The sequence below is a fragment of the Salvelinus alpinus genome, chromosome 11 (genome assembly GCF_045679555.1).
Source record: "Salvelinus alpinus chromosome 11, SLU_Salpinus.1, whole genome shotgun sequence".
Classification (NCBI taxonomy): domain Eukaryota; kingdom Metazoa; phylum Chordata; class Actinopteri; order Salmoniformes; family Salmonidae; genus Salvelinus; species Salvelinus alpinus.
The window spans coordinates 28,486,393-28,508,626 of record NC_092096.1 but is presented as its reverse complement, the minus strand read 5'-3'; the positions used below and the strand labels follow the sequence as shown (position 1 = coordinate 28,508,626).

Sequence of the window (22,234 nt, the reverse complement as noted above, 5' to 3'; positions counted from 1 at the left end):
AAACACTCCCAGACCACTGAAGCATGTGCTGTCTATGCAAATAGTCTTCCTGGTAAGGACCCACATTCATAACTGTTTAATATGACACAAATTATACAGATACAGATTATGTTATTAAATTATATTATCATATTTTAAATACCTCATTATGTAAATCAGTGATCCAAGATTGCCGTTCTTTACTCAGATTTACTCAGAACCCAGGACTATTAGTCCCTATTGTATTATACTAGTACCTCAGGACTATTACGGTGGTATTGAGAGTACTCTGCGTATGAAGGTTCTCAATATTGTGTGAAGGAGGTTTTAGTACGGAGACTTCACCAGAACAATGTTATGAGATGTTATCATCTTCTCCAGAAAAACATTTTTTTTTAGGCAATATCTTTTTAGAGATTTTTGTGGACAGATCGGTGGATTGGTAGAGGGCAGAGTCACCGAAGTGAGAGAATTGTTCACATACCACCATTTTTATTTGGCAATAAAACCATAAGCATTCTAACATGTGATTAAAAAGACCACATTTTGATATACTGTATTGAATATCACCTCATTGTTCTGTTGAGATTTAGCAACGACTATTTATGTAATATAAGCAACACTTTGTATTGCATTCATAGTAAATGTTAACACTGACATGGTTTGAAGGTGAAATTCATCTGTAGTTCTGAAATGTATTTTGAGGTCATTTTGGGCTTGTATCTCAGAGTCGATTTGACATAAATTTATATGAAGATTTCATGTCAGATTTAAAATTGTGAATATTAAATGATACTGTATCTAGTGATTTTTTGTGTCCAGGAAACCCCCTCCCAGTGTTCTGTTGCTCTTGATGTGCTAAACTGTAGAGCATGAATGTAACATACGTTTATCTCCACTCCTCTCCTAATGTTATAGAGTAGTAGCTGACCCTCTCCCCCCGTCCTCTGAGCAGCTCTCCGGGGGCTCGGCCACACTGGCCTGCCTGCTGAGTGACTACTCCCCTCAGGGGGCGATGGTGAGCTGGGAGGTAGACGGGCGGAGGTAAAGGAGGGGGTCCTGACCACCACAGAGGAAGAAAAGGGCGGCGGCCGCAGCAGCAGCACCCTGACCCTGAGCAAGGCACGCTGGGAAGAGGGAGAGGTGTACACCTGCAGGGACGCCCAGGACAACACCAGTGATTCGGCCGCCTTCCGCAGAAGTCACTGTAGTGTCTAGAAGCCAATGCTGGAGGCTAGAGAGTCCCCACATTGTGTTTGTATTTTAGTGTTTAAGAGCTGAATGTTACAGTATAATAGTGAATAATATCAGAAGTGCTGTGTGATGAACTATTTTGAGATTAAGTTGTACATGTCTTCTTGCCTATGAGTTTAAATAAAGCTTGTTTTGATTGAAATATAACCCCAGGAGTTGATTTTAAGTAGGATTCCAGTGATCACTATCACATGAATAGGCAGCACATTTCATACTAATTTATATCAATCAGCTTCTTTCATAATTTAGCATTGTAGTTTACAGCTACTCTCATGTTTTCAAACAGAATTAAAAGGGCATCAATTAAAAAGATATTCTCTACCTCCAACCCTCTGGGAACAGAGTGAACATCTGGTGACAGTGCTGCTCTATTCTGGGACAAGCAGAACCACCCAGCCCTGTGTATGCAAATCTCAGTTTCACTCCCGCAGCATCCAGTCTAGCAGATGAACAGTTTCACTGTCTGAAATACCCTGGACTGGGCCAGATGTGAGGGAGTGACTGGTTTTAACCTCTGTAGTGGATTCAGGATGGGAGACATAACAGATATGCCATAATGTAGTTAATGACAGACACAATTTGTTTAATACTTCATGTAGTATGTGTATAAAGTAGTTGGATAGTATACATGTGTTTAATGGTTGAGTCCAGCATCAGGTCTCATTCACAGGTCTAGCTGTCAGTAACCTACTAAGGACAAAAAGTTAATATTTTGCTGTAGATATTTTGCTGTCCATTTAAATCAGACATTTGGTTGAGGTTCATATGAGGACTTGTTATGGGGGGCTGAAGTGATTGTAACTTTGAAGTAATGAAGAGGTCATAACACTTTTTGTTTGGCTTCTCATGTGGACTGGTAATAGCTCCCATTTGACCTGTGTACCTACATTGTCCAGCAGACAAATGACAACTATCGTCTACACATGACTGTATCTTGTTGACTGTACCTAAGGCCTGTACAGAGCTGGGGGGGGAAAGTGTTCCAGTTCTCTGGCCCTTCCACTTGAAGGAGCTTCAAAGGGACATGAAACTGCAGGAGCTCGTCTCTTTGACTGACTACTGTAGCTAGGGTAAAAACTATGGTGGACAATGAAGTGGGGGGCTGTCAATGTTTTGACCCCTAAATGCACCACATCTCCCCAAATAATTATTGCCTTCTCAATGTGTACATTTATGGTTTTAAACTGTAGTGCTTTGCGTTTTATATTGTAATTGTGTGTAAAACTTTGTGTGACACTATTTTGGCCAGGCCTCTCTTGTGAAATATATGTTTAATCTCAATGAGACTGACCTGGGAAAATAAAGGTAAAATAAATACATAAACATTTTTTTCCAAAATATCAAACTTGTTTAAGTGAACTTTCAGGTCATGACAAATATAATTAGTTACAACCATGATAATGATGATGATGATGATGGGGAACATGTGATCTGAATGATGCTTTCTAACCTTATTCAATGTTTCCTCTACTGATCAGTGTTCCATGTTACTGACTCTTCCCCCTCAGCACCTGCAGTAGGTCCCAGCTGTATCAGTACAGTCACTGTGCAGTCTGACTGAGGGAGGTTTCTGTACGACTCTGTATCACTGTGTGAACCAACGAATGCTACCAGGGTAGTGGAAACTCTGACAGTAGTAATCTCCTTCATCTTCAGCCTGGACTACACTGATGGTCAGAGTGAAGTCACTCCCAGATCCACTACCACTGAATCTAGATGGAGTCCCAGTGAACTTGTTGTTTATCAGATAAATGAGGAGTTTAGGAGCTTCTCCAGGTCTCTGTAGGTACCAGTGAAGGTAAGTACCGTATATAACACTGCTGAGTTTACAGCCAATTTTGACCGTCTCTCCAGTGCCAACAGCTTTCACTGCAGGTGTCTGAGTCAGAGTGTACTGTCCTCTTGATTCTGAATATTGAATAGTGAGAGAAACAAACAAAACGCTTTTTAATATCTTAAATTATGCAATTAATACATTTACCCTGAGATAAGCATGATTACTTACTCAATTATCATTACTTAGATATTCATCATTCTTATACCTTGTATGTAGAAAGCAAGTGTCCAGATGAATATGGTGATAAAAGTCATGGTTGTTGTGGGTTCTGTTGTCATGAAGGACAGCTCTCAGTCATGAAGTGGTAAACTCACAGGGCTATAAATACTACCAGAGCACTGAAGCATGTGCTGTCTATGCAAAGTGTCCAATCTATGCAAACAGGGGTGTATTCATTTCTGCCTGTTCTCTTCTGTTTGTTTCTTTTTTTTAAACAAAAAAACAGGACGTGACCACTACAATACCGATGTCCAAGCAGGGCACAAATTGGGATATAAAGAATATTTAAACGGACAATAATAAAATAATATAAAAATAATAACATAAAACCAAACAATAAGAGAAAACAACAACATAAAGAAAAAGTAGAATAAAACATAATATTCAGTTACACCACATTAGAAATGGACTTAATTTACATCCATTATGATAAAGCCCATTAAAACGAGCAATAAAGTATTCGTTTGGTTCTTAAGCGGTAAACGGTTTCAGTAACCTAACGGAACCAAACAGAATCAAACAGTAGCAAAAGGAATAAAACAGGAGGGACCTAGCAGAATTTGTCCAATAAAAACTCACGTATTTGTTTCAAATCTTTATGCAATGCAAAACGTTTTGCTACAGTGCACAATTAATACATACGCCCCAGACTTTCTTCGTCCCACAGAGCCATTGTAATTGAAGAGATTTGTGTGAGCAGGAGCATTTTTAAGCGGTGGGGCTGATTGCCCAGCCAATCATGGCCTTGATTGGTAAACAAGCCTCAGCTGGACTCAATTCAAGGCTGGAAAGGCACTGGAAGGTTTGAGCAGGGCGTTGCAGGAGAGAGGTTTTATGTTGACTGCACCACAGGTCATTTCAGGACAGTGTTTCCCAAACCTCTCTTCAAGTCTCCCCAGACAGTACACTTACAGTATTCGATGTGTTCCAGAATTAGCACAGCTGATTCAAATGGTCACCTATTTAGCAAGCCCCTCATTAGATAAATCCTCTGGAATAATTGTGGAATAAAATCAAATATGTGGACTTCCTCAAGTACTTAAGGAGAGGTTTGGGAAACACTGTTTTAGGGATTAGGTGTTATAATCATGTTATACCATCTCAATAAATATGGTAGATTTTGACAGAGGGAACTTACAGAGACTGGAGGTTTTATTCTGAGAATTTGTGAGACATTACTATTGAACATATATGGATTCCTTTCAACATATTGTGTGACATGTTGAAGCAATGTTTGCATTTGAACTCTTTTAGGTTGGCCATAACAAAATGGGAGGAATATTTATGTGTCATGACGTTGCCCTGTTGGCGGGAGGTTTATGACCCCCCCCCCCATAAATACCTTTCCCCCTTTTTCTCTCCACTCTACAGAATGGACTCTTGGAAAGCTTTTTCGTTAACATAGAGAGTGTATTTGCAACATCAAAAGGTTGGGGAAAATAACAATCTTTATGTAATCCAACCAGTTGAAAGTGTCCGTTGGTACTTAAAGAATATGATGTCAGATCAGTTGTCGTCGGAGACATTATTACTGATGATAGGACGACATAAACGGTATCTTTGGAAGTCTACACATTCTAGTTATCAGATTCACATGGAATTGTTGTGCAAATTAAATGTTTAAATATGAAACTATTTGTGAAAAGATTAAATGTAATTTTAGCTTCTAAATTAGAGAATTGTTTTCATGAGTGAACATTGCTTACTCAGTGGCCCTGCCCAAGTGAACAGGCATTGGTTGCGAACTATGAAACACGCCCTTCTCTCCCCCACTACAAAAGCCCATTGGCGAAAGTCAACCTCTTATGTTCCCCTTGACTGCTGTCCATACGTTTAGAAGGGCTAATATCAACTACAGAACAAAGACAACCTCAGAGTGAGCTCTGGTTGTGAATGGTTGAACGACTACAACCTAACGAAATTAACGTTGTGTTCCCGATGACGTGAGGACTGAAGTCCATACGCTTTAAAGGGTGAATTTCAACGTGGAGGTGACGATCGCCACGCTGGAAGGATGAATATGACTACACCAGCCAAAATATAGCATGAGCTTATAGTATGGCTAATTGGTATGAACTCTCATTCACTAAAGAAGTGATACATCCTAGACGTCGAGTTATCAGCAGCAGCTGTGGACGTGCGTGGCCTTGGAAGGGATGGAGAATCTCTTCGGAACGACAGGGTGCTACATCGTATATGTCGTACCACCAGACAACAGGGTACTACAACGTACACGTTCTACCACCAGACGACAGGGCACTACAACGTATCCGTTCTACCATGTTCTTCAAAGGACAGGGATGATCTCTGCTGGGCAACCCAGCCTTCCATCTTCGACCAATCTATTGAAGCACAGCTCAGAGTAAATATATTTCTTGCATTTCCTTTTCCGAATGGGCGGTTATTTAGAATGCATAATATTCTGTACTTACGATAGCATAGCTTCATAAGGCCCGATAGAGACCCAATCCTTTTGTTCCTCAGTCTTCCCATCTTTATTCAAACCCAACCCCCTTTCTTTGTGTAACCATTACACAAAGAATTACACAGTAATTCTGACAACTTCCGGAGGACATCCTCCAACCTATCAGAGCTCTTGCAGCATGAACTGTCATGTTGTCCACCCAATCAGAGGATCAGAGAATGAATCTAGTACTGAAAGCATAAGCTACAGCTAGCTAGCACTGCAGTGCATAACATATGGTGAGTAATTGACACAAAGAGAGAGAAAAACATAAGTTAAAAAGTTTTGAACAAATTAATGTATTAAAAAATGAAGGAGGAGCAAGAGAGAGAGATCTTATATTTCATATTTTTTTCACTTCCACTTACTTAGCTAGCTAGCAAATGCAACTAGCTAGTTTTGCCTACTCAAGCACCCGGCTTAAACAGAGGGATGCTATGTTAGCTAGCTGGCTATGACTGCCAGTCAGGGAAGAGAGAGTGCTGGCTGATGTGGCTACCCAGGTGCGCCAAATTAACAAACCACAAACCTGAAACAAAAACAAAACAGAAACAACCAAAACACAAAAAATAAATGCCTTATTGCGCCATTTATTATTATTTTAAAAACACCCAGCTATACCCCCTGACCCACCTCTGCCCTCCAGGCTGCCCCTCCCTCTCCCACCTCAGCAACCTCAGATCCTAAGGAGCACTTTAAGAGTGAGAGAAAAAGAGACAGAACTGGGGAAGCAAGAGGGACAGCACAGGCAAGTTATCCAAAACAATGACAAAAACTACGGCATTGAGGCACGGGACAAGGCATCGGCAAGGACATTTTCTTTGCCCTTAATAAGACGAATGTCCAAATTGTAGACCTGCAAAAACAGATCCCACCTCATAAGCCTCTGATTTGGGTTCTACAAACCAAAAGGCATAACTGTATAAGAATACAGTCCAGAAGTTGTGATGAAAGCAGAAATCTCCCTTGTTCTAGGAGACAAGGGGACGTGGCAGTACCCTTTTAGAAGATCGAACTTGCTCACAAATTTTGCAGAACCCACTTGATCAACACAATCCTCCATACGAGGAAGAGGAAAGGAATCAGGCTACGTAATGTTGTTAACTTTACGATAGTCTGTGCATGGCCTAAAAGATGCACCAGGCTTCTTGGCTAACAGATAAGGTGAAGCCCAACTGGAACAAGAATGTTCAGCAATATCGTTATCCAACATGTACTTGACTTCCGCATCTAAGTGCCTGCACTTGTCAGGAGAACACGATAGAAGCACTGTCTTATTGGCTGAGCAGCTCCAACATCAACATCATGCTCAATGAGATGAGTACGAGAGAGCGTATCAGAAAACAGCGCAGGATAACTGTCAATACGTTTACCGCAATAGAGCACGCAAATTCCCAGTGGTGGAAAAAGTACTCAGTTGTTATACTTGAGTAAAAGTAAAGATACATCAATAGAAAATTACTCAAGTAAAAGTGAAAGTCGGCCAGTAAAATACTTATTGAGTAAAAGTCTAAAAGTATTTTGTTTAAAATATACTTTACTTAAGTATCAAAGGTAAATGGAATTGCTAAAATTTACTTAAGTATCAGAAGCAAAAGTATAAATAATTTCAAAATCTTTATATTAAGCGAACCAGACGGAACAATTTTCTTTTCTTTTTTTATTGACAGATAGCCAGGGGTAAACTCCAACACTCAGACAGAATTTACAAACGAAGCATTTGTGTTTAATGAGTCTGCCATATCAGAGGCAGTAGGGATGACCAGGGATGTTGTCAGGGAAAATGCATGGAGTAAAAAGTATATTATTTTCTTTATGAATATAGTGAAGTAAAAGTAAAAATTGGCAAATATAAATAGATAGTAAAAATATAAATAGTAACATTAAAGTACAGATATCACCCCAAAACGACTTATGTAGTACTTTAAAGTATTTTTACACCACTGTAAATTCCCCAAAGTTCTGAAATTTTAAATGGCCTTGAAAAACACCATCATCAGGAGCTGAACTCTCCTCCTCATACAACGTATGAGGTGAAAAGGACTCTAGGGCAACTGAGAATGCAGAAAGGACAGAACCAACTCTAAGTGAACTATCACCTAACTTAACAGGAGTTGATGCCGATGAACGAGAGTAGTAAGGTTTCAACAAATTCACATGAAAAAGTTGGGTGGCCTTCCTGCGCTTAGGAGTTGCAATCAGACAGTTCTGTTCAGACACTTTGCGCACCTCCGTGAAAGGACCATTGAACTTAACCTGCAAAGGAGAACCTACAAATAGGTAAAAGAGCGAAAACCTGGTCACCAGAGCTAAATTGTCTACGCTCAGACCGAACGTCATAAATATGCTTAATCTTTACTTGTGCACTTTCCAGTTTCTCTTTTCCCATTTCACCAGCAGAGCACAGTCTATTACGAACACCATTGACATAATCAAGTACATTTAGTGGTGGCTCTACTGTTCCCCAGCTGTCCTGCAACACAGCCAGAGGGCCACGCACTGCATGTCCAAAAAACAGATAATTTGGACTAAATCCTATACTGTCCTGGACAACTTCTCTAGTTGCCAACAGTAACCATGGCAAACCAACACTAGAACTCTTCCAAGTCAAGGTACAGTGCCTTCGGGAAAGTATTCATAGCCCTTGACTTTTTCCACATTTTGTGACGTTACAGATTAAATCGTTTTTTCTTCTTCATAAATCTACACACAATACCCTATAATTTCAAATAAAAAACTGTAGAATTTTTTTTTTTGCACCTTCGGCGGCGGTTACAGCCTCAAGTCTTCTTGGGTATGCCGCTACAAGCTTGGCACACCATTATTTTGGGAGTTTCTTCCATTCTTCTCAGCAGATCCTCTCAAGCTCTGTCAGGTTGGATGGGGAGCGTTGCTGCACAGCTATTTTCAGGTCTCTCCAGAGATGTTCCATTGGGTTCAAGTCCAGAATCTGGCTGAGCCACTCAAGGACATTAAGAGACTTGTCCCGAAGCCACTCCTACATTGGTTGTGTACTTAGGGTATTTGTCCTGTTGGAAGGTGAACCTTCGCCCCAGTCTGAGGTCCTGAGCACTCTGGAGCAGGTTGTCATCAAGGATTTGCCTCGATCCTGATTAGTCTCCCAGTCCCTGCTGCTGAAAAACATCCCCACAGCATAATGCTGCCACCAACATGCTTCACCGTAGGATGGTGCCAGGTTTTCTCCAGATGTGACGCTTGGCATCAGGCTAAAGGGTTCAATCTTGGTTTCATCAGACTAGAGAATCTTGTTTCTCATGGTCTGAGAATCTTTAGGAGCCTTTTGGCAAACTCCAAGCGGGCTGTCATGTGCCTTTTGCTGAGGAGTGGCTACCATCTGGCCGCTCTACCATAAAGGCCTAATTGGTAGAGTGCTGCAGAGATGGTTGTCCTTCTGGAAGGTTCTCCCATCTCCACAGAGGAACTCTGGAGCTCTGTCAGTATGACCATCGGCTTCAGTTTGCCCGGGCAACCAGCTCTAGGAAGAGTCTTGGTGGTTCCAAACTTTTCCATTTAAGAATGATGGAGGTCACTGTGTTCTTGGGGAACTTCAATGCTGCAGACATTTTTTGGTACCCTCGACACAATCCTGTCTCTGAGTTCTACGGACAGTTCCATCTACCTCATGGCTTGGTTTTTGCTTGGCATGCACTGTCAACTGTTGGACCTTATATAGACAAGTGTGTGCCTTTCCAAATCATGCCCAGTCAATTGAATTTACCACAGGTAGACTCTAGTCAAGTTTTAGAAACATCTCAATGATGATCAATGGAAACAGGATGCACCTGAGCTCAATTTCGAGTCTCATAGCAAAGGGTCTGAATACTTATGTAAATAAGGTATTTCTGTTTTTAGATTTAAATAAATTAGAAACAATTTCTAAAAACCTGTTTTCACTTCTTCATTATGGGGTATTGTGTGTAGATTGCTGAGGAAATGGTTTTATTTAATCCATTTTAGAACAAGGCTGTAACATAACTAAATGTGGAAAATGTCAAGGGGTCTGAATACTTTCCGAATGCACTGTAAGCTTTTAGTTTGACTAATGTATTGCCACTGGGGCCTGCTGGTGTAACTGCTAAACTGCTTACTGACTGTACACTGTGCTGCATAATTGTAGCGGGTTTACTAACGCGTTAGTTATATTAGCTATGTTGACTATGACGTTACTTTAGCTAATATGGTGAGCTAGCTGCGGTTATGATATGAAGGTTTAGCTAGGAAAGGTTTTTTCGCCTGGTCACAGACAGCTGATGTGTTGAACACTGAAGTCCACAAGTGAAGGGAAAATGTGAGAGGAGGAGAGCGCATAGATCCGAGAATAAATACAACGAGCTGTTTGGAATCATAAAACACGGGACGAGATGTTAAAACTGTCCATTGTGCCAATAGATGGTATGCACTCACATGAGATTTGCCGTGATGTTGACAGAGTGGCATGGGAGGTTTATTTCTTAGACTGGGTTAAGATGTCAATTTTGGGACACATCCTCAGTAGTGTGCCTTCGAATCAGTGGGTGTTTCGGCCTTTAATCACTAAACACCCTCATCAAAGGTGGCCAGCTAAAGGGTGATCAAGCCTTAGCTTGTGTCCCATGCCCAATTAAGATTTCCCACGGGACTATGCAAGGCAGGGGCGTCCTCTTCCCTGAGCCAGCCCTACAGCTGACCGCATACCTCATATGCCCTCCTCAAGTTGGAGGGATCTGAATTGGGTTCTCAGGTGGGGGTGGGGGGTCATGAAGTTATAGCCCAGCAAGGGTCCTTCCGTTTGATCCAGATCCACTGGCTGCCTCTTTCAGCTGCTTTAGAAACTGCTCTGACGGTCTGCCGCAGAGCCTGTCCATGGATTCCAAGTTCTTTCAGCAACCTGATGGTGGAAGAAGCCACGAATCCTCTGCATCCCACTTCAACTGGCCAGACTTTTGCATTCCAGCCACGCTGAGTTGCGTCTGCTGCCAACTCTGTGTAACGCAGTTTCTTACGCTCGTAGGCCTCTTCAACAGAGTTTTCCCACGGGACTGTGAGCTCTATGATGTACACAGCCTTTCGTGAAGGGGACCAGAGTACTATATCTGGCCTAAGGTTGGTAGAAGCAATCTCAGGTGGAAAGATTAGTTGCTGGCCAATATCGACAAGCATCTTCCAGTCCCGGGCCATGCCTAGGTGTCCAGTTTCTGGCTTTGTAGGAGGATGCTTGGGCCTTTTCTGTCCCTCCCGGATGAATGTTGTTGTTTTGACGGGATTGCTTGTTTTTGGAGGTAATGAATTGGTTGCACTCCTCTTGGTCTCAAGTGCTGCAGCCAGGCTCTTGAGGACCTGATTGTGCCTCCAGGTGTAGCGGCCTTGTGAGAGGCTGGTCTTGCAACCTGTCATTATATGCCTGAGAGTCGCTGGAGCTGGGCAGAGGGGGCAGGTCGGGTCCTCGCCATACCATTACCGTTTTTTGGTGATGGAAGCACATCATAAACAGCTCTTATGATGAAGCTGATGTTGCTTGCCTCCATTTGCCAAAGCTCACTCCAGTTGATCTTTCTCCTCTCCAGGCCTTCCCACCGCGTCCATTGCCCTTGTTTAGCAAGAGTATGTGGCTACAAAAGGGAACTGTTTGCATGTGATCAGGGGTGTATTCATTCCGCCGATTCTGTTGAAAAACACTTCTTAAACGGAAGCAAACGGAGCGAAACGTGAATAAACATACATTAATTTGTGCAATAGAAACTATTGTTTGCTGTCACGCCTGCTCCCGCTCTTCCTCCCCCTGGCACTCGAGGGCGCCAGGATCCCCAGCATTACACACTCAAGCCACCATCAGTACGCACACCTGCCTTCCCTCCGTCACGCACATCAGCGATCATTGGACTCACATGGACTCAATTACTCGTGTCATTACCTTCCCTATATCTGTCTGTTCCCAAGCTCTGTTCCCTGCTTCGGGATTGATTGTCTCATGTCCGTGTTCCGACGATGTTCCTGTCTTGCTTCCTTGTCTGTTCCCTAATAAATGTCTCCCCGTACCTGCTTCTCCTGTCCGGCGTCAGTCCTTACAGTTTGCCAGAGGCGGGACCAAGTCATTGTTTTACAAGTCACAAGTAAGTCTCAAGTCTTAGTACTCAAGTCCCTAGTCAAGACAGGCAAGTCCGAGTCAAGTCTCAAGTCAAGACCGTCAAATATCAAGTCAAGTCTCAAGTCCTAAACGTTGAGTTTCGAATCCTAAACAAGTCATAATTATTATTATTTTTTTTATTTTATTTCACCTTTATTTAACCAGGTAAGCTAGTTGAGAACAAGTTCTCATTTACAACTGCGACCTGGCCAAGATAAAGCAAAGCAGTGTGATACAGACAACAACACAGAGTTAGACATGGAATGAGCAAGCGTACAGTCAACACAATAGGAAAAAAAAGAGAGTCTATATACAGTGTGTGCAAATGGCATGAGGAGGTATGGCAATAAATAGGCCATAGTAGCAAAGTAATTACAATTTAGCAGATTAACACTGAAGTGATAGATGAACAGATGATGATGAGCAGATGATGGTGTGTAAGTAGCGATACCGGTGTGCAAAAGAGCAGCAAAGTAAATAAAAACAATATGGGGATGAGGTAGGTAGATTGGGTGGGCTATTTACAGATGGACTATGTAAAGCTGCAGCTATCGGTTAGCTGCTCAGATAGCTGATGCTTAAAGTTAGTGAAGGAAATGTTAGTCTCCAGCTTCAGCGATTTTTGCAATTCGTTCCAATCACTGGCAGCAGAGAACTGGAAGGAAAGGCGGCCAAATCAGGTGTTGGCGTTGGGGATGATCAGTGAGATATACCTGCTGGAACGTGTGCTACGGGTGGGTGTTGTTATCGTGACCAGTGAGCTGAGATAAGGCGGAGCTTTACCTAGCATAGACTTGTAGATGACCTGGAGCCAGTGGGTCTGGCGACGAATATGTAGCGAGGGCCAGCCGACTGGAGCATACAGGTCGCAGTGGTGGGTGGTATATGGCGCTTTGGTAACAAAATGGATGGCACTGTGATGGACTGCATCCAATTTGCTGAGTAGAGTATTGGAAGCTATTTTATAGATGACATCGCCGAAGTCGAGGATCGGTAGGATAGTCAGTTTTACAAGGGTAAGTTTGGCGACGTGAGTGAAGGAGGCTTTGTTGTGAAATAGAAAGCCGATTCTAGATTTGATTTTGTATTGGAGATGTTTGATATGAGTCTGGAAGGAGAGTTTACAGTCTAGCCAGACACCTAGGTATTTGTAATGTCCACGTATTCTAGGTCAGAACCGTCCAGAGTAGTGATGCTAGTCGGGCGGGCGGGTGCAGGCAGCGAACGGTTGAAAAGCATGCATTTGGTTTTGCTAGCGTTTAAGAGCAGTTGGAGGCCACGGAAGGAGTGTTGTATGGCATTGAACCTCGTTTGGAGGTTAGTTAACCTCTAACGAGCCTCAACCCCGGATCCGGGATCACCCCCCACCCCCCCCCACACTGATTAGCATCGCTAGCATAGCGTCACAATTAAATAGTAGCATCTAAATATCATTAAATCACAAGTCCAAGACACCTAATGAAAGATACAGATCTTGTGAATAAAGCCACCATTTCAGATTTGTAAAATGTTTTACAGGGAAGACACAATATGTAAATCTATTAGCTAACCACGTTAGCAAAGGACACGATTTGTTTACTCCCAAAAGTTTTTTCATGCGTCAGTAGCTATCACTAATTCGACTAAATAAAAATATATATAGCCACTAACCAAGAAACAACTTCATAAGATGACAGTCTGATAACATATATATGGTATAGCATAGTTTTTTTTTGGAAAAATTTGCATTTTTCAGGTATAAATCACAGTTCTACATTGCAGCTGCAATCTGAAATAGTGCTGACCCAGCCAGAACAATTACAGAGACCAACGTCATATAACGAATTACTCATCTTAAAACATTTCAGAAAAATACACAGCGTACAGATATTGAAAGCCCAACATCTGGTGAATCCAAACAATATTTCAGATTTATTAAATGTTTTATAACAAAAACAAAATGTAGCGCTAAATTAGCATAGCTATACCAGGCAGATTCGGCTAGGCGCCCACGGCCAGTTCACATGCACAACAGATATGATATAACATCGTAAATTGGGTCTTACTATGGCTGATCTTTCATCAGAATGTTGATCAAAGTGTCCTTTGTCAAGATGAGTCGTTGGTTCCGTTCAGAATTGTTCCTTTCCCACTCCATTTAGCACAGGTACTGGTCGAGTGGCACGGATCTCTCAAACGTAAATAAAATCAGACAACGGAACACCACAAAACTCCCGAGAAAATTCAAATAATCTGATTAAACTATATTGAAAAAACATACATTACGATGATATGGTCACATGTATCAAACAAAATTCGACACGGAGATAGTTTTCATCCATAACGCCAGCAAAACAGTACACAATCGCAGCTCCAACTCGTGCGAATCAGAAAACCGGAAGTTGTCGGTCACGCCAAAGAAATAGGTCTTATTTCACGTCAGTACCAGATAAACAAAGAATTTCTCCTCTGACGTCCTCTTGACACCCAGAGGAAGGCGAATGAAGTGTGTTTCTGGTCATAGGGGTCATGACCATATATAGGCAGAGCGTTGAAGCGAGCATAGACTTCTTGCATTCTACTTCTTGGTCAGGGAAAGTGCTGTCAAATGACTTGTGTATCACTCAGAGACAAAATTGAAACGGTTTTAGAAACTAGAGATTGTTTTCTTTCCAATGGTATTATTTATATGCATATAGTAAGAGCAATAATTGAATAAGAGGCAGTTTAATCTGTAGAGCAAATTATGCTAATGGGAAAATAGCACCCCCTGTATTCTCAAGAAGTTAACACAGTGTCCAAAGAAGGGCCAGATGTATACAGAATGGTGTCGTCTGAGTAGAGGTGGATCAGGGAATCACCAGTAGAAAGAGCGACATCGTTGATATATACAGAGAAAAGAGTCGGCCCGAGAATTGAACCCTGTGGTACCCCCATAGAGACTGCCAGAGGTCCGTACATCAGGCCCTCCGATTTGACACACTGAACTCTATCTGCGAAGTAGTTGGTGAACCAGGCGAGGCAGTCATTTGAGAAACCAAGGCTATTGAGTTTGCCAATAAGAATACGGTGATTGACAGAGTCGAAATCCTTGGCCAGCTCGATGAAGACGGCTGCACAGTACTGTCTCTTATTGATGGCGGTTATGATATCCCCCTTTGAAGAGGGGGATGACCTCGGCAGCTTTCCAATCTTTAGGGATCTCGGACGAAATGGACAGAGAGGTTGAACAGACTGGTGATAGGGGTTGCAACAATGGCGGCGGATAATTTTAGAAATAGAGGGTCCAGATTGTCTAGCCCAGCTGATTTGTACAGGTCCAGGTTTTGCAGCTCTTTCAGAACATCTGCAATCTGGATTTGGATGAAGGAGAAGCTGGGGAGGCTCGGCAAGTAGCTGCGAGGGGTGCGGAGCTGTTGGCCGGGGTTGGGGTAGCCAGGAGGAAAGCATGGCCAGCCGTAGAGAAATGCTTATTGAAATTTTTGATTATCATGGATTTATCGGTGGTGACCGTGTCACCTAGCCTCAGTGCAGTGGGCAGCTGGGAGGAGGTGCTCTTGTTCTCCATGGACTTTACAGTGTCTCAAAACATTTTGGAGTTAGAGCTACAGGATGCAAATTTCTGTTTGAAAAAGCTAGCCTTTTGCTTTCCTGACTGACTGTGTGTATTGGTTACTGACTTCCCTGAACAGTTGCATATCGCAGGGACTATTCGATGCTATTGCAGTCCGCCACAGGATGTTTTTGTAATGGTCAAGGCAGTCAGGTCTGGAGTGAACCAAGGGCTATATCTGTTCTTAGTTATACATTTTTTGAAAGGGGCATGCTTATTTAAGACTATCGAGGATCGATAGTCGATCACCATCGAGGCGCAATCGGGCGATGTAGGCTTGTCCACAATCGCCCAATTTTAACACACACACACACACTCTCTGTGTGGTTACAGTAGGCTAACGTATGTCAATGGTTTTAGGAACAGCAGTAAAATCAGGCAGGATTTAGGCTACCAACTGCCTAGCCAGTTGTAGCTCAATCTTGGGTGCAATGATCACGTTCCCACACTGACTGACTGTGTGGAGGCTCATTGATTTAACGTTATGTTAGCCTACATGATACACTATTAAAGTAATAAAATATATAGCTGTCGGCTATATTAGCCACGACTTATCGTTCTTTGTGCAGCTTCAAATTGTCGCGCCTCCGTCTGTAATTTTCTTCCCTCATGTTTTGCAAGTTGCAATCCGTTTAATATTGATACATCGTTGTCTTTATATCCGAAAATAATAATTTTACGTATCATCTTTCCAAGGGCTCCATCTGAATTCACCTTCCGACGTTCCTCTGCATTGCCACACACAACTTTTTCTCAGCTGGCACAATTTCATTGGCTGCTGTCCGATTCAAACTGTAATCCATTAAATGAAGAGTTGATGCGCTGCACACTTTTTCTAACGGCATTATTTTTAATATTTGGGCTTGGGGAGGGTATCAAGTCAGGTCGAGTCAAAAGGCTCAAGAGTCCATGTCAAGTCACGATTCATTGGTGTTAAAGTCAAAGTCGAGTTGCGGGTCATCATATTTGTGACTCGAGTCTGACTCGAGTCCAAGTCATGTGACTCGAGTCCACACCTCTGCAGTTTGCAACTGTTGGACTAATGATTACACCATAGGTTAGCTAGATGCAGGCAAGAGGGTGCAAGGCGGTATTGAATGTGTCACTGTCTGTCCATGTGTCACTGTCAGTCACCACAAACCTTTCTCTCGAGCTACGTTGAATTAATAGGCCAGGTTGTAGGTACCTCATGATGGGTATAGGGAAAATGCAAGTAATATTTAGTAGCATAAACCAATCTATGTGAAACTGGGTGAATGTAATATCAATGACAGTCATCCAATATGCTGTAATAGAAATAAGGCCATGCTCATAAAAAAAAGAATCATCCTCCCTCATCTTAAATGTCACCGACCGCCACTGTTTAGTTCAGTCAGTGGTCCATGTCACTGTCTCTTCCCCTTGGCTGAACATCTGGTGACAGTGCTGCTCTATTCTGGGACAAGCAGAACCACCCAGCCCTGTCTATGTAAATCTCAGTTTCACTCCTTCCCAGTCTACCAGTTAACCAGTTTCCCTCCCTGAAATACCCTGGACTGGGACTGATGTGAGGGAGGTGACTGATGTTAACCTCTATGGTGGATTCAGGGAGGGACACATAACAGATAAGGCACCAAGTAATTAATGACAGATAAAAAAAAGATTATACTTCACGATGATAGTGTGTAGTGTATGTCTCCACGTAAATGTGTCTCATGTTTGAGCCCAGCATCATGTCTCATTCACAGATCTAACAGCTCATGAAAAGGGTTAATACATGCTAGATGATCACATCAATAACTGGTGGTGAAGTGCATGTAGGGATTTGGTTTGAGGGGCTGATGATGATTTAACATCACTTTTCTTTTACTTCTGTAGATCTTACTCTGCATATGGACTGGTAATGTGTTTCAAAACGTCTAATAACTTTCATACACACTTTCAGTTCATTACCAATATAACAAGATACAACCATGATGATGATATTAATGGCGATGATGATGAGGACGATAATGAGGACGTTGGAGAACGTGTGAATCATGCGTTCTAACCATATTCAAAGTTGACCTGATCAGTGTTCAATGTCATTGTCTCTTACTGCAGTAGGTCCAACCTGTAGCAGTACAGTCACTGTGCAGTCTGACTGAGGGAGGTTTTTGTACGACTCTGTATCACTGTGTGAACTCTCCACTACTGTGGTAACTCTGACAGTAGTAATCTCCTGCATCTTCAGTCTGGACTCCACTGATGGTCAGAGTGAAGTCACTATGAGTTCCACTGCCACTGAATCTCGATGGAGTCCCAGACTGAAGTGTTGTAGCACGGTAAATAAGGAGTTTAGGAGCTCCTCCAGGTTTCTGTTGATACCAGGCTAAAAAGTCATTGTTGTGAACATTACTGCTGGTTTTACAGTTCAGAGAGACTGTCTGTTCTGGGACAACAGCTTTCACTGCCGGAGTCTGTGTCACAACGTACTGTCCTCTGGATTCTGAAAAATATAGTAAAAACATTTATAAGAATGAAATGTTACATATAGTAATGAATAGTTCTGAATATAAATATTAACGTTGATATACTGTACATGTAAACACTGTAGATTTAATTAATTTGCAATAATACATTCTGAAAATGTTAACCTTCTATGTAGAAAACAAGTGTCCAGATGAAGATGGTGATAAAAGTCATGGTTGCTGTGGGTTCTGTTGTCATGAAGGACAGCTCTCAGTCACGAAGTGTTAAACTCACAGGGATATAAATGCTCTTAGAGCAGCGGCGCAGATGCATTATGCAAATTAATGTTTCAAATCTATTTCAGTTTCCAAGTAGGCTCCCATTAGAATATATTTTGTCCTGCATGAGCTTTCCTTTATAACAACTAGGTGGTGCTTATATTTGTCCTATTTCACGCATGTGTGAATTAAAAATGTTTATTTTTTTATATCCCAACTCCCCCTGAGACAGCCTCGGAGAGTGGGGTCACAGCCAAGATCTGCCATTATCAACTGCGACCCTGGAGCAATTAAGGTTAAGTGCCTTGCTAAAGGGAACATCGACAGATGTTTCACCGTGTCGGCCTGGGGATTTGAACTAGCAACCTTTCGGTTACTAGCCCAACACTGTAACCGCTAGCTGCATGTCACCCCTTTAATAACATCAAACAGCAACTTTTTACTAAGATAACTAATGTATGGCAACTTTTATGTCACACCACAATTATATTTTGATTCTGATGATGATCAGATATAATGAACTGTCTGTTCACTCATGCTTGGTCTCTGATGTAAGTTCCTCTAATCAGTTAGTGAACACTTCTCTAAACTAAAGCTGGTAGGATTCCTCTGGTAGTGTTGTCTGTCCTCTGTGACTTTACCACCACTGTTAAATCTGAGATCAACATGTTTAATAAAGGAATATACAACATGGATCACTATCACTACTGCTGCTGTTGTCTTTTATATGGACAATATGGAGGAATACTAGCAACACTGATCTGATGCTGGACTGTACCTACAGACTAGGAGAACACCTGATACACAGAGGAAGGAAAACAATACTAATATCTGGATTTAAGACACAATTCATATTTTTATTACCTAGAAACAGCTAATATGAAGTGTTTGTTCTACCTGGAAGATGTTAAAGTGTATTTGTGTTGATTATGATTCTGTATGAGTGATCTTCACTGTAACAACTGCAACATCACAGCACAGAGAGGTTTTTGTACCAGCAGTAATAGGGATTGTATCACTGTGGTGGACTTTTGGTAGCGGCACCAGACTTGATGTTGGAAGTAAGTAAACAAAAAAAATCTACATTTTATTCACCTTTTGATGTTGTGTTTCAAGTTCTCCATTATTTTTGCCTCAATATTGAGGATCATTTTTTTTTTTTTAAGATTTCAAAAACAATACACAAGGCCTACACGTACTATGGCCAATTTGAATACAAAAGTTATTTCATCTAATCAAATTTGACCAATATTTTCTAAAGATTAAAGTGATTAGCCTGCATCTTAGATTAGTTGTATGAATAAACATACTGCACCTTGTAGGAAATATATAGTAAACAGTAGGTTTCTGCTCAATGTTAAGGAAAACGAAATAAAAAACACTTTATTTAAAATTGAATAGATTAAATAATTTCTGAAATGTATTCATACTATAGCTGAGTTAATTATTTGAACCACAGTCTAAAGAAATTAAGAGTGCCAAACATGCAGGAGGTTTTTGTACGAGCAGCAATAGGGATTGTATCACTGTGGTACACTTTTGGTAGCGGCACCAGACTCGATGTTGGAAGTAAGTAACAAGCTCTTTAATATTTCTTTCAGATAATTTTTGGGGGGATTTTTTTTGTGAAACTCCATCTCTATGAAAATGTTGCTTTTTTACATATTTACTTCCGAAAAAAATATATTTTTTCTATTACTTTTGACTAAACCTTCTTTCAAATAAAATGTTATTTAAGTAAAATGTTCAAATGTAGGTGTTAAGTTAAATGTGTGGTTTGATGGATTGCAGAGGATAGTTCTAGTATGATAACTATTTAATAATATGGAATATAGTTGTTGCATTGTGTATTACTGTTTGTGTGCGATTTTGTTATTTATATTTTTATTATCTTTAACTCAAATATTTTTGGTTAAATGTAGCTTTAACAGAGCCTTCTTTCAAATAAATATTTATTGAATCAAAATGATAAATTGTAGGTTTATTTGTATGTCTGATTTGTATAATTGCAGAATATCACTCCTAATTCTGGTATAATAACTAATAGTATTGTATATAGTATTCATCATTGTTGCATTGTGTTCATGGTAGACTTCATTGTTAGTGTGAAGACAAAGGGTCTCAGTTATGGTTGTAACTGACTTCATAATCCAACATGGATGATACGTGATGAAAATACTATGAATATGAGCAGGCTGTTCTGATCAAATCCATTCCTGAACAATATCTGTATAACATGTATAACTGACACCGTATGACTAGTAACTCTAGTTATTTAAACACTTTCTACTTGTTTGGTTCATAAATCTGCTTTATATCATATTACTTTAGTGTTTCTCCACATCTTTTAAACAATCCAACTTCTACATTAATATTTAGATGGCATTTCCAATTCACTTTATTTTGTTGTGTCCTTTGCTGAAGATAATCTCTTACTGTAGCTGTACTTGATGTAGTTACTTAGTTGATGTGTTCTGTTTGTTCCAGGTAACAGTGCCCCCACCCTCACCGTCCTGCCCCCCTCTAGTGAGGAGCTGTCCAGTACAACAACAGCCACACTGACGTGTCTGGCCAACAAGGGTTTCCCCTCAGACTGGACCTTGAGCTGGAAAGTGGACGGGACCAGCAAGAACCAGAAGACCAGTCTCGGGGTCCTGGAGAAGGACGGTCTGTACAGCTGGAGCAGCACCCTGACTCTCACTGGCCAGGAGTGGACCAAGGCAGGAGAGGTGACCTGTGAAGCCCAGCAGAAATCCCAGACTCCAGTCACCAAGACCTTGAGGAAGGCTGACTGTTCTGGGTAGGACCCCTCAGTCACACACCCCTGTGGAGAGAGGCTGCTGGTTCCTCTGCTTTGACTCTGTTCTGAGATCAGATGTTCTCTGTCTTTTGATCACTGACATGTTGACTAACAGGGGGCTTTGCTTGAGTTCATGTGTCAATCCTCTCTGTAGACTGAGGTTGTGTCAGTGTTAAATTTGATGAGTTCTGTTCTGAGTTCTGTTTTATTACTAGTAGATACTGTAGGAATGATTGCTTTGATGCTTTGATGAATAGATGAAAATAAAGATTTCCCTTTGGAACACATATTTCTGTTGTCTTTTTAAATAATTAAACTACAGTCTTAAATGTTGTTGAATGGTATTGACATATATTAATAAAGCCTGATTCACAGTTTCTTTGAAAACTATCAGACCTAAATGTCACTGCTTAGTTATTCATGTTCTCACTTGAAACCACATCATCTTCAACCAGCAAATCAAATCAAATGTTACTAGTCACATGCGCCGAATACAACAGATGTAGACCATACAGAGAAATGCTTACTTACGAGAGCCCTAACCAACAACGCAGTCTAAAAAAAATATGGATAAGAATAAGAGATAAAAGTAACAAGTAATTAAAGAGCAGCAGTAAAATAACAATAGTGAGACTATATACAGGGGGGAACCGATACAGAGTCAATGTGAGGTGGCACCGGTTCGTTGAGGTAGTATGTACATGTTGGTAGATTTATTAAAGTGACTATGCATAGATGACAACAGAGAGTAGCGGTGGTGTAAAGAGGGGGAGAGGGGGGGCAATGCAAATAGTCTGGGTAGCCATTTGACTAGATGTTCGGGAGTCTAATGGCTTGGGGGTAGAAGCTGTTAAGAAGCCTCTTGGACCTAGACTTGGCTCTCCGGTACATCTTGCCATGCGGCAGCAGAGAGAACAGTCTATGACTAGGTTGGCTGGAGTTTTTTAGGTCCTTTTTAGGGCCTTCCTCTGACACCACCTGGTATAGAGGTCCTGGATGGCAGAAAACTTGGCCCCAGTGATGTACTGGGTCGTTCGCACCACCCTCTGTTGAGCCTTGCGGTCGGAGGCCTAGCAGTTGCCATGACAGGCAGTGACGCAACCGGTCAGGATGCTCTCGATGTTGCAGCTGTAGAACCTTTTTAGGATCTGAGGACCCATGCCAAATCTTTTCAGTCTCCTGAGGGGGAATGGGTTTTGTTGTGTCCTCTTCACAACTGTCTTGGTGTGTTTGGACCATGTTAGTTTGATGGTGATG

The 22,234-nt window shown here is 41.5% G+C and overlaps 1 gene segment (V, D, J or C); it reads left to right on the top strand.

The window, feature by feature from the left end:
• The first annotated feature begins 19,363 nt into the window (after positions 1-19,363).
• LOC139533851 (Ig kappa-b4 chain C region-like) lies at positions 19,364-21,264 on the top strand. The segment is given in 2 exon segments: positions 19,364-19,746; positions 20,665-21,264. Coding segments are annotated over 2 exon segments (402 nt in total).
• The last annotated feature ends 970 nt before the right edge of the window (positions 21,265-22,234 follow it).